Genomic DNA, 13,543 nt, shown 5'->3' on the forward strand with positions numbered 1-13,543 from the left:
GATATTACAGCTGTCATAGCTTTATTTTCTTTTTGGTGAGACATAATATTTACCCTGCACTTCTTTGGTACAAGACATCAAGGTGTGAGTAGAGTAGCTGCTTTTTTATGCAATCCCATTTGCCACTTCATTTTTTTGCACCTTTAGATTTTCCACCGAGGGGACAGGTGTGGGACAAAACAACATCGATCATGTTCTTTATGATGGGAGGCTGTGGGTGGAGGCTGTGAGGCAGGTGGTGGGACAAGCACATCTCCCAGGCGTCCAGCAGCTGGACGTTCACCCCTTTGAATATTTCCTTGAGGACCTTATAACACTGCAGGGCATACCAGTCACTGGTGGTCCATATCTGATAGAGAATTGACCGTTTGGGATTAGAAGTCCTGATGATGATCAGTGTGTCTGGAGCTCTGGTCAACAGCTCCACCACTGCCCTCTTTATGTTTAGCAGACGTCTGATGTAGACCTCAATAGGGAAAGAGGTGAAGTGTGCCCAGACGCTAATCACTATGACGATGTTGGGGCCTCCGGCCACAGTTCTCAACTCAGTAGCAATGTGACGTGTCTCAACAGCCATCATGCGAGGGAAAACAATGGGAGTACCATGGCATCGGTACGTCAGTAAGATGTTGTTTTTGTAATCCAAGGCCATGTAAGGTCCTGCATTCTCAGGACCTTTCAGGTCAAACGTCTTGAGATCTGAAATTATAAGAGAGAGCAGATCAGACTGCAGCGTGAAGCAGTTTCAGCCGTTGCCAGACATTTCTGACATGTGTCTACCTGGGGTTGTTTGAATTAAAAATTCAAAAAATTGTCTGACAGTGGAGTCTCCATAGAGGTGGACCACTTTCCCTTTCAGACACTGGGTTCTCGCTGTGGCGTTGTTAAACTGACGGACTGTGGTGCCGTCTAATGCTTGCCACGCTCCCTGGTAGTAATAACCAGCAGGTTTAGTCTTCACTATTTCATTGGCTCCATCTGGAAGGTAAACAGGGAGGTTAAAACTTTCTTTTGTCACTGATTGTAGCTATACACCTTTAACCTTTGCAAATATTTACTTTCACCAGTAACTTCTACTACAGAGGTTTCTGCTGCTGCACCAGGTGATATGGGGCAGGGCACAGATTCAGATTGACCTTCTACTAGCATAATAGCTTCATGCTAAGATACAAGAGATCGCTTCACCCTGGATAAATAAATAATGCCATTTAAAAAGGACATTATTTGTTGGACAGTTGTGAAGTACTCTTCAAAGTAATCACACACAATCAATCAATCAAATTTTATTTGTATCGCACATTTCAGCAGCGAGGCATTTCAAAGTGCTTTACATCATTAAAAACAAAAACACAGAGTCATGTAACACTGAATAAACAATCAATGAAAAAAAAATTGTTAAAACCTTTCCCCTGTTGTTTTCCCCACTACTTCTCCTTAGCCTTCCTTCTCCCCACCCCTCAGCTTGCGCCTGTGCCAACCACTCACACCTGCTATCAGTTATCTCATCGAGCTCGGCCCATTGTTCCATTTGCTACCTCCCAGTATTTAAGCTCGTCTGTTTCAGTCATAACCTTTGTTCCCTTGTGTCTCCTCTTTGCTTTGTTTTGGATTTCCTTGTACTCATGGATTTTGATTTAAAATATCCATAATATGCAACGTCTACAGCTGCGATTGCGTCCACTCCTACACACATCATGGCAGAATTTTTAATTTGTGGGCTGTGCAAGATGTAATATGTTCTGTCACTCAGGAGTCCGGTTTTTAAGTTTTGTGTTTATATCCTCTAAGTGTCTCTCTTTCTTCTATTAGTCCAGCAAATTTACTACAGACTCGGTTTTGTTTTTTGGGAGGTTTTTTTATTTATCATTATATCTTTTTAAGGTTTTCATAAGCACTTTGAACTGCCTTGTTGCTGAAATGTGCTATACAAACAGAATGAAATTAGTCATCAAACCTTCACAAATGGAAACAAAAGAAAAAAGGATGTTTTGATAAAGACAGCTGATCAATCTTGTATGATGGAAGTAACTAGACATTGACTTTTACCTTTAAGTTTGGGTAAAATGTTGATGCTGGAAGGTCCTGATGATGGAATGGAGACTTTCATGTTGACACCACTGCAGCAAAGATGAACCAATGATAGAATGTCATGAGATATGGAGTCTTTTACACATTCTGTGTTGTAATCCTAGTGCCTGCCTTTTCTTTTGTCCCTTTGCTGATACAACTATCTGCATGTTTCTTATTCCAACTGGGTCTCCCATTTCAAATTATACTCAGCAACAGAATTCAGGTGAAGAGGAATTTACAAAACCTCAGAGTGACGGTCCAGAAACCAACATGCCTCTCTTTTGATGTATTCTGTTGGTGCTAAAGACGATCTATATCATCACCATGTCTCGCTACGGAGGTGCAGAGAGATGGTGCCTGCTTTCTTTTTCTGTTTTTGGCACTAAAAGGTCCAGATTTTTCAAACATCAGTTAATACCTGAGGTCTTTCAGAGCCAAAGTTGTTCTCTTTTTAACAAGGAATGTTTTGCAGTATTCTACTACTACATAGTACAGAAGATGTACAAGATTAAACTGAAAACTTAAACTTATCCGATGAGACATTCTCCTTTAAGATTTTCTGAAAAGAGAGCTATTCACAGTGTTGGTTAAATTCAGAACCAGGTCCAGGGGATCCCACTAACAGAACTACGTTTGACTGGGATCATTTTATACAAGATAAAATGCATATAAAAAAAGAGATGTGCACCAAAAAGTTCCACTTTGTCTTGTTAGACTTGACATGAACTTGTTGGTTCCCATGTCCATTGTGGTGGCTGGTATTTTGTGAAAATCCAGCAGAAATGCTACAGTAATGGACTCAGAAATTCTCTGCAGAGAGTCAGTCGAAATGAAAGACGCCATGTTTACACATAGAAGCTAAGCACCGCGAGGCTTTGTTTGTGAGACATGATGTCACGTGGGACTTTCGAGGGGCGTTTCTGGGCGGAGCTTGGTAAGGTCCATGAAAAAAGGGTGAGAAGAAAAGGAAGGAGCCGAGAGTTACCAATCACATTTGTGTAGTTTGAGTTACCGTTTACAGTTTGTTGTTACCTTTTTATTTTCGATGTGTGTACGTGGAATACAAGTAAGTGATGTTAGGAAGTTAAGAATATTGTTTATGTATCTGAATATTTAAGTTTTAGCGTTAATTGATTGCATGCTTCGTTCACTTGCGCACTTGAGCTATACAACGTGGTTTTTTGTGTCGTGTTTATTTAGAACAGAATGTTTGTGTAACCAAATCTGACAAATTAGCTTTATTTCCTAACTCTCTTTCAGGTTTTACTTTTTGAATTTCAGCAGCCTCTTTTCTTACTGTGCATCCTGCAAATGCTGTAGTATGATTTCCTCCACAGTTGCAACATTTAATAGGATTATTTCCACACTCACCATAAGGATGTTGGTCTCCACATCTGCCACACCTCTGTTTCCCTTTACAAATATTTGCAATATGTCCATATCTTTGGCATTTAAAGCACCTGAGCGGTGGTGGAATATACTGCCTTACATTAAAACTCAAGTAGCCAACCATTACCTTATCAGGCAGAACTCTTATCTTTGAAGACCAGTAGTACAGATGTACTGTCCATTTTCTCTCCATTCCTAAAAGCCTGTAGTCGTTTGATGTCTGTAACTTCCCCTCCTTTAATTATTTTCTTCAGCTCCTCCAAATTTTCTCCTACAGGAATTCCTGATATTACTCCTTTAACTCCTTTTTCTTCCCCAACAACCTTTCTTTCCAGCACTTCCTTTTTACACACCATTTGTAATTTAAGAGCTTTATTCTTTTGTTCAGCATTTTTACAAATGACGAGCAGACTTCCATCTCTTAAGACTTTTAGCTAGTTCAATTTCTCCAATAGCTCTCTTAAGTCCATTTGACAGACTAATAGGGCTTACTCCAAACATATTCTGTCCAGTTTTAAATTTTAGTATAACTTTAAACTCTTCCATCATTGCTTTCTTCCTTATTTCAGCCGTTTCTTCCTCATCCTCAAGAGATCTTTTCCCAGTGTTTATTTCCTTTTTTGCCTTATTTCCCTCCCTCTTCTTCTACTTTCTACCATAGACCACCAGGTATCCATATTCTCGTCCTCCAAATTTCCCCCACTACTTGCCATCTGATCCACTCACAATCAAGATTATGCCAAAAACCACCTCTGGCTTAATTTAGCAAATTCCAGTTAGCGCTTAATCGAAAACCGCATTCCGGAAGACTCCTGTTTGTCTGATTTTAACCTGCCTTGGATATCCTCTGTACCTATTTTGCACTTTTCTTCTCTGATCACCTGAAGAAAAGTTTAATAAATTTCTCTAAAGTGATCTCTGGCCTTGGCCAGTCATTTATGTTTGACCAAGTCATAGGAGAACCCCGTCACACCTAATAAAAAATAAAATTAATATTTGGAAAAATAAGGGTAGGTTTTCTAAACTATAGCTTTAAAACTCATTTCAACATTTGCTGCTTTTCCAAAGAAAAAAACAATTACATATTCCAGTTAGTCCTTCAATAAAACAGTTCAGTCAGCTCAGTCAATGTGCACACAAGTTGTCAGTTTTGAAAATGTTCATGAACAAATAGTTTGTGGAAAGAAAAAAATTTAAAGGATTGGGGGCCCCCCTTTTTGTTCAATAAGCTTGTCTGTTGTCCAAGCAAAATATCCAGCTCCAACAGCACCAGTCCGTTCGTCTTTCCAGGCTTCAGTCCGAGTCACAAAGATGGCGGCGGGACCCTCCTGCTTCTGCAACTCCACTGGCTTGTTCAGATATCGGCCGTTCAAAAAAAAACAACCGGAGAAATCCCAGAACTGAATGTACATTATCCAGATCAAAATAAACAGATTTCTTTCGTATCACAGCAGCATTTATGAGTAGTAACTTCTCTACTAATGCTGAAACGTCTTAGCTACGTAGTCTGCCATTTCTTTTTTTTCCCATCTCCCTTACTCTTCTTCTCGTACGGACACAGGAGAAATGTGGGTCTAGTGCCCTCTACAGCAGTGGTCCCCAACCTTTTTAATACCGCGGACCGGTCAAGACTTGAAAATGTTGCTGCGGCCTGGGAGGGAGGGGGAGGGGGGGCGTGAACCGTCAGATAAGGCTTCTGCATGTTATCTTCAGAGGGAAATCCCAAACAGCTGACATATCGCTCAACTGAGAGTCCGATGGACATCGGAGACGATATGTGGAAATATTTATTATTATATGTAAAGGTCATTATTATATATGTTTATTATGTTTATTCAGTTAAAAATGTTAACTATGAAAAAACATATTCACCTCCAAATCATAGTGCAGCAAATAGAGCGCCGGCTCCCGTCGTCTTTTATCCACCGCCTTTTCTTTTTGTTACGTCTTTTATCTCTTAAAATGAGTCCACAAACTATCACTATTGCTTCTACATCGTCATCCGTATTTGGTTATTCTAAATTCCCGTATGCTATGTTGGGAGTTTTGTGGATTTTCTTCTGGAATCGGGATGTTTGTGACTGGAATCGGTTCGTGTGGTGTGTTGCTCCTGCCGTGTGGCTGGAGACACGAACCGATCAAACCTGTTGTACTTTTATCAGTTCTGTGGTCACAGAGATTTGGAGAATCGGCCGACAATTCTTAAATCTTGCCGTCTAAACCAAACTTAAGACTCACAAGCTCTACTCATCTCCTCTCGACCACTGCCAAAACGCTCTCTGACTCTGGTCGCTATGGTAACTTTTACATATCCCTTCAAAATAAGACATAGATGCGCCACAAAAACGAACATTTTACTTTAGTGAAAATTTTAACTCACGATAACGACTAACGGGAGCCTTGAACTTGTTTCTCTGCAACAAGACGACCCCATCTGGGAGTGACGAGAGACAATGACACTTGAAGTGTTGCTTATATGCAACATACTTGGTCTCAACGTGGCGAAGCAGTTTGAAGTTTCATTGCCTCATTAGCGAGCCGGTAGCCGCATGTTATGCAGAGCGGGCTTGTAATGTGGGACTCACCCACATGTACGGGATAAATCCATTCTCCTGTCTCTTCTCTGGGCCTTTTCCCCTTTGTAAAGAAACTTTCCAAAGACACCTCTTTCTTTCTCATTTTGCTGCTTGTGGGCTCAGCCTTGGCGCGCAATTAACCGAGAGAATCCGGTTAAAGTATTTTCAAAATAAAAGATCCTCCAGACTCAAATAATACATAAAACGGAAATATTAAATTATTTCTTGCGCGGCCCGGTACCAATTGGTCCACGGACCGGTACCGGTCCACGGACTGGGGTTTGGGGACCACTGCTCTACAGGACATTCGAAGAACTAACAAAACACACTAAACATACAGAGAGATCAGCATAGTTTATGGGAGTTACAGTGGAGTTACGGAGACTAACGTAAAAGCACGAGTATGGGCGGAACTATGTTTAGAGAGAACAACTAATGTGAGAGCGAGGGTGGAGGTGAGTGTGTAACGGAACTAACGTGAGCGGCACTATTGCTGGGTTTCAGGTGACGTAGCACAGACGTCACCCAATTTAGATGGAGGGCAATCCAGCATCCGGGTCACGTGTCTGAAACCCAGCAATACAGGGAAAATAATGCGGGAGCATGGCAGGAAATGGGGATAAAACAGTAATTTCCCAGCCAAAAGGGGAGTCGTGGCACGTATGCATACTTCCCAGATACTGCAAAAAGGGGTTCTTGTATTTAATCTTGACCTGTTGTCATGTATGTTCTGTATAATATGGAGAAGATGTGGATAAAAAAAAGTCAGATTCACACATTATAATATCGACTTTAACTGTTCATTTGTAAGTTTAAAGTTGTTTATTTGAGCCAAGACTGGTATAATTATGACGCATTTTTAACTTAAGAATGGTTTGGAAATGTATACTTTGTGCTAATTGCACATTCAGTTGGTCTGCTATAGTTGGCTATTGTTGCCATAGTCTTTTTATGATTTCTGAATCCTACTTTTGTGGCTCATAAAGGTTTATCTCTGCCTAAAAACACACCCATTGAACAGTTGGTTTTGCTTTGTTATTGTTTTGTGTACATGCATGAAAACCAAACCAGTCATATATACCAGTACAGGTTGAAAACGTATCCTTTAACCTAAACTGTCAAGTTTTTCAGTATGAAATTATATTAATAAACTTTATAGAATGTCTTAGAACTGTGATGAAGATATGATAGTTTCTCAACCTATCACTGTCACAGTGGCACAGCTTGTGCCAAATACCCAAACGTCAAAGTGTTTGGGTATTTGGTTTCTTCCTGCTGGACCAAGCAAATGGTGAATGTAACACAGAATTAATGTCACATGCATGACTTTACACAGAACAACTGGATGTCCAGCCCCAGATTGCACAGCAGCTCCTCTGAGACATCCACCCACTCTGAGGATTCCATTATCAACCACCATTTTATTTGGACACACATCCCCATGGTGAGTCAGGAGGTGGAATAGCAAGTGTAGCAACCACCATTGACCAATGGCGTTTCTCAGCATTCCAGACATATGCCACAAAGTGCCACCTATTTACCCAAAGCTATGCTTTGGAGGTTTTGATACGCAGCTCTACATGACGGTGTCACCAGGTGACTCTGAACCCATCCAAGCCCTGAAGAAACGCTTAGAACAGATGAACGTGTGGATGTGCCATAACTTTCTCCAGCTGAACAGAAACAAAACTGAAGTTATTGTCTTTGGAGCTAAAGAGGAACAATGTAGAGTCAACAAATGATCTAGAGTTACCACTGGAAACTAGTGATCAGTCCTGAATATTGGGTACAGTGAAACAGATGACTCTGAACCTTCATAGTCACATAAAGACAGTTACAAAGTCAGCCTTCTATCACCTGATCAACATTTCCAGGATTAAAGGACTAATGTCTGGGCAAGATCTAGAGATACTCATCTTCATTTCATCAATTAGTGGATCAGTGTCCTCAAAGGCATGCCTAATAAAATGTATCTGATCCAGAACGCTGCTGCTTGCATCCTCACTAAAACCAAGAAGATAGAGCACATAACACCGGTTCAAAAGTCCTTCCACTGGCTCCCTGTAGCTCAGAGAACAGACTTTAAAATACTTTTTTTAGTTTATAAATCACTGAACAATTTAGCACCACAATACATTAAATATCTGTTGTTGTTGTTGTATCAACCTTCCAGACCCCTCAGGTTCTGGTTCTGATTCTGCTCTGAGTCCCAGAACCAAACATGGAGAAGCAGCGTTCAACCTCTATGCTCCACAAATCTGAACAAACTTCCAGAAAATGGTCAAACAGCCAAAACACTGAGCTCCTTTAAATCTAGACTAAAAACCTGCTGCTGAGAGTTGCTTTTGAAACATAATAAATGGATCACTGAGCAACATATTCGATGTGTATTATTATGATGATGCCACTTGTGAAAATGACATTTTTTGTGTTACTGGTTTCTCCATTGATGGCTGTTGTTTTTATGAATTTTTTGTATTTTGCGTTTTTATGATGTAAGGCATTCAACCTGCCTTGCTGCTGAAATATGCTTTATAAATAAACCTAACGGATAACAGCAGAAATGAGCAAACACCAGGAGGAACCGCATGTCTACTACGCCTAGCAGACAAACAACAATGGCTGCAAATGTAATATAAAAAGTGACTATAAACGGCATCAGTGGAAAACACAAAGTAGCCTTGTTACGATGACGTGGGATGTTTTTAAAGAGACAGAGACAAAATTCAAGGCATCAACGAACCATGAAGATTACGTCACAACCGCCACATCAGGGATGTTTCAACTCCTCATCGTCGTCGTCATCATCATCAACTTTATAAAGTTCTTTAATACTAGCCACAGCTGAAACAAAATCCTGAATATCAATAAAATAAAGAACTAAGAAAGCATAAAAATAAAGCGACAAATCTAAGCACAGAGTAATGAAACAAAACTCAATTCAAAACACAATAAAATGACACAGACAAGATCAATACCAATACAGATTAAGTAAAAATTTGTAAAAATCAGTTATCAAACGGGTCTCATAAACAGACTAGTCTGTTTAAAGCATTAAAAACAAAGAAAAGTGAGGACTGGCTGATGGAGGGAATTACAGTAATCCAGTCGTGATGAAATAAAGGCTTGGATTACTGCTAGCACATGCTGTTGTCTGGCTAAGAAAAAAAGCTATTCAACAAAACATGGTGACATCAAACTTACACTATTTTATATATCAGACGGTGGCAGTCAGATTGTTTTTTCATATCCCTAACAGTACAACTGTTTCAGCACAAAGATGACACAGACAGAAAGTGACTCACAAAACCATCCACTGTGTTGTGCAGTATGTTTGCCAAACCCACTTAAAGAAATCGTTGAATAAAGTATTCATAAATCAGTCAACATCTGTGCTGTTGCTATAATTTGATAGGTATTGAGTCGAGATTAAAGTATTGCTAAAACCTGTGCAAAGCGATAACTGTCCGCATACAAATTTTTATGGTCTGGTTAAAGGTTAAAGCCCTACAGGTTGTATATTAACCAGTAGATTTACAGCATAACAAGAGTTATAATGTAGACTGGAGAGAGCGTGAGCATGACAGAAAAATGTTACCTTCAAGGAAGTTAGGCAGAGAACACTCAAAAAATCTCAAGATGTTATCACCTCAAAGGTCCTTAAATTTCAGAAGAAGAAAAAGGAGCAATTTTTGAGTCTTTTTTTGATTTACCTTTGCTTTAGTTTCCATCGTCGTCCTCACTTTGTCATGTTCACAGAGGTGTATGCAAATCAGTGTGTGTCATCATGATGTGTGTGTCCCTGCCTCAACAGGGTGTGACCAGCTCTTTCAGCAACAGCCTGTCAGCGTATCAGGCAGAGCTTCAAAACAAGACGTTCTGCTGCCAGAGCTGCCAAATTGCTTTTACCTTCTGATTTACATTCCTTGAGTTCTGAACTTTATCCATGCTGCCTCTCCTTTGGGGAAACCTACCCCCCCTGATCATTCCTTGGACTTTGGTAACTTGTCCAAGGAATTAAACAGGTTAAATCTGTCTCATTGCTCAGCAACTCAGCCCAAAATCACAACAAAAGATTTCTGATGTGTGCAAATAAAAGTTTGTTTGGCAAATAACTTTTTGAGTTCACAAAACAAAAATGAGTTATTTAATTTAAAAAAAGTTTTTTAAACAAAACTTTTTGTTAAAAACACCGCTTGGCTTTCCTGCATGTGGGTTCGCAATATCTAACCCATCATGACAGCACTAGGGGCATCAAGGATTTTAAGGGCAGGGCCTTAAGCCCCCATTTGCTTCTGACTTGTTCATGTCTCTCTCATCAAATTGTGTCCGATTTTGAAAGAACTGTTCAATACGTATGTCTGTGTGAGAACGTTCATTGCCACAAACTTTCTCATTCAAATGACTTATGGCAATTCATAACTTTTTGTACATTGCGGACCTTGAGATCATAAAATGCACGCGCGCCCCCCCCCCCCCCCCCCCCCCCCCCCACACACACACACACACACACGCGCACACACACACATATATGCACACATATATACATGTTAGTTTACACACTTGACTTGGCAGTTAACATTTAGATGACGCAAACTTTCATAACGCCGATCGGTCAAATGGAAAAAACAAAGACAAAAAAACCCCTACCATTTAGCAGCTTGGATATTTTTCAACTTATAATTGGTGTATGTTGAGAAACATAATTGGTCAGGCATTTTTTTTATAAACAACATATTATTATTATTATTATTAAACAATAAAAAGTAGCCATATTTGTATGAATAAATGTCAGTTGTGCGTTTATCGGAAGCGGTGTGAACAAGTTACTTTGTGATGGAAGCTGCTCTGCGGTTTTATAGCTTCTCCTCCTGGATGTAGGAACAAGTTTATCTTCATTTGGCTGAGAAACACCCTGGAGGATAAACCGCAGTTTGTTGAAGGTCTGGACCGCGCAGACATGTTCTTAAGATTAATAACATTTGCACTGATAAGACTTCAACTTTTTCAGTTATTAAGCTTTTCTTTATGTAATTAATGCCGCAGTATTATAATCAAAAAACTGTCTTACATTTGTTTATTACTTATCCTGCATTTATCAATCAAACTTTAAAGTATGGCAGAGCCGTTTTATCGAATTTCTGTATTAATAATGTAATAGAAGGAATAATGATCTATAAATAGAACAAAAATAAATGACGGTATAGTCGCGGTATTCCTTTAGTTTATTTTTAATAAGTTGGTGGGGAAAAAATGCTCGTAACCTTTCTAGTTGTAAATGAATTAACGCAAAATCACCGGGGTCGTTTTCATACAATGCTTTTAGCTTTAAACGCAATAAATGTGTTGAAATAAGTTTTTTTTCTTTTTAAAGTAAAATAAGTAAAACATGAGAGCGCACTGACTTTTTTTCTACTATTGGTAGAAGAAAACTCTTAAAATAATTGTATTCTATTGAGAGCGCGTTCTCTTATTTCACAGCTCGGTCAGCAGCTATTTTTCGTAACTTATCTCACCCCATAAAAAATATCACCTTGAGTCAGATTTGTTCACATTTCTGAAAGCCCACGCGCAGAGCAGCATGCGCTCCGACAGCCCGCGGGGCACGCGCGCCTCCACTGAGCGGTGATCGGGACGTTGAGTTGAGTCATCAACTAATTGAAATCATTCTTTAATTGTTTATAGATGAGGCTTAAGAGGAAAGATGACGGTTACTTCTATGTCTAAAGACATCTTTATAAACTTTTGAGGAAATGATTAATTTAGGGAAATGTAACGACGAGGAAGTTGTTATTTAACTAAAGACTCTAGAATAGCGGTTCTCAACATGGGCGGTACCGCCCCCCAGGGGGCGTTCAGAAGATGGCAGGGGGCGCTGGCGGACATTTTTACAAAAGGGGGGCGCTGGGATGCCTTTGGGGGGCGTTTGGTCGAAGGTAAACTTTACACCTTAAATGCACAACAATGCCAGTTTAGACTTTGAGCAACTTGGTAAAACTGTATTGTGTAACATTAAGTCATGCTTGGCTGCAACTGTGTGTAAAACACTATCTGACAAGATTTTCTTTCTTTTATTTTTTATTTGCAGGTCACATGGTCCTGAACACAGTGGACTGCACTCAAATGGGGGGCAGACTACCATAAAAAGTGGACTTGATGATGAGTGATTTTGCTGGTGGTGAGTCTGGATTCCCCATGACATTTCACGGAGGGAAATACAGTGGTGAGCTTAACACTATACAGTGCTGCCCAGAAAATATAGTTGGTTCTTTTCTAATATATATATATATAAAAAGAAAAAAAGCCAAACACCATCAACAGACTGTGTTTACGACAATAGGCAGTTCTTTCCTGCAGTGTGTGAGATTGATCTTGTTCTGAACATCACTGTTGGTAATGTTGCTTCAGTGGATGGACAAGCAAAGTGTCTTTGCCCACATTACATTTTAAGTGAACAACAGTCACTCAACAACATTTTGTTCCTGGCAATAAAATGTTTTTACAGAGAAGTTTTATTGATAAAGACTCAAGTACGAGAATAGAAAGCACAGTGGGACTAACAGAGAGCCTTGGGGAACACCTTTCACAGAACAAAGATGTTACAGCAATAGCACAAATCAGCAAAATGTGAAACCGTAGAGAAATAAAATTATGTTAATAGCTGCCAAACAACATTATGTTGCACTAAGGCAGTGGTTCCCAAACTTTTTCTGGGTCCCCCTGTCCTTGCCTCTGGTGGAGGCGGGGGGAGGGGGGGGGGACTTTTTTGGGAGCAAAATCAATGTATGTAGCTGTACATAAACAACATCGGTAGCCTACAGGCTACTTGTTAAGCTTAAGGTGCTGTATTGATATCAGCTAGTCATCTTTTAGCTAACTTTACCTGCATCCAACAGCTTTACTCAACTCAGTCAGTTAGCTTGGGGAAAAACTGTGAAAAGTTCTTTGCGTTTTGCTGCCATGATTCTAACACACCTGAGTAGCTCCGCACAGCAGCAGCAGGTCTCCTTCACGGTGCACAGGTTAAACCCAGCGCGAGTGTAGTAGCGCTCATGTTGCGTTTAAAGGCGGCTTGGAAAAACAGGTTACGACATGTTAACAACTGATGAATCAGTTTTAACTGCTGATAAAAGTAACAGAGGACACAGATATGGGAAGTGTGGAAGCCCCTACTGTATCAAATTGACATAGGAATAACAGAGAGTTGGCCATTGCACTGCGCCCCCCCCCCAGGGGGCGCGCCCCACAGTTTGGGAACCTCTGCACTAAGGTATGTTTTTATCAAAATTAAATGTAGTGTGTCAAATGTAATGCGTCATTCTGATCTAAAAGTGGGGAAGAAATTTGGATTTGGAGAACTATGGAATAACAATCACAGAGCTGTTGTAAACACCCATCTGTTGTAAGGTCCCAGCTGTGGACGATTCCAGGAAACTCTCTTATTGTTTCAGCAAAATGCGAGTCAAGAGATCTGCATCAACTAAAGAAAGAACTGGACCGGTTGAGAA

General features: G+C 40.1%; 2 protein-coding genes across 3 annotated transcripts in view; one reads left to right on the forward strand and one right to left on the reverse strand.

Moving 5' to 3' along the window:
- Positions 1-2,775, reverse strand: LOC103459753 (NXPE family member 3-like). The gene is made up of 3 exons (XM_008401567.3): positions 2,047-2,775; positions 781-978; positions 1-699 (listed from the first exon to the last, which is right to left on the reverse strand). The coding sequence occupies exons 1-3, from the start codon at positions 2,105-2,107 to the stop codon at positions 128-130; spliced, it is 831 nt and encodes a 276-aa protein (XP_008399789.2). The 5' UTR covers positions 2,108-2,775; the 3' UTR covers positions 1-127.
- A 4,584-nt stretch (positions 2,776-7,359) lies between these two features.
- The window catches only part of LOC103459599 (NXPE family member 3-like), a 75,990-nt gene continuing 69,806 nt past the window's right edge, over positions 7,360-13,543 (forward strand). The window contains exon 1 of one of the 2 annotated variants that reach the window (XM_081603948.1): positions 7,360-7,479. In XM_081603948.1, the coding sequence (XP_081460074.1) occupies positions 7,381-7,479 (99 nt within the window). In that variant the 5' untranslated portion in view covers positions 7,360-7,380. The remainder of the gene's footprint in view (positions 7,480-13,543) is intronic. The other variant, XM_081603947.1, reaches the window with a different exon arrangement.

This window comes from Poecilia reticulata, chromosome 23 (genome assembly GCF_904066995.2).
Source record: "Poecilia reticulata chromosome 23, P_reticulata-male-v2, whole genome shotgun sequence".
Classification (NCBI taxonomy): Eukaryota; Metazoa; Chordata; class Actinopteri; order Cyprinodontiformes; family Poeciliidae; genus Poecilia; species Poecilia reticulata.

What these genes read in the sequence shown, in the direction of transcription:
- LOC103459753 (XM_008401567.3), bottom strand. Translation starts at nt 2,107, where the DNA reads ATGAAAGTCTCCATTCCATCATCAGGACCTTCCAGCATCAACATTTTA. An exon ending in CATTTTACCCAAACTTAAAG is followed by an intron (nt 979 to 2,046) that starts GTAAAAGTCAAT and finishes TTTACCTTCCAG; the next exon opens with ATGGAGCCAATGAAATAGTG. An exon ending in TTTAATTCAAACAACCCCAG is followed by an intron (nt 700 to 780) that starts GTAGACACATGT and finishes TTATAATTTCAG; the next exon opens with ATCTCAAGACGTTTGACCTG.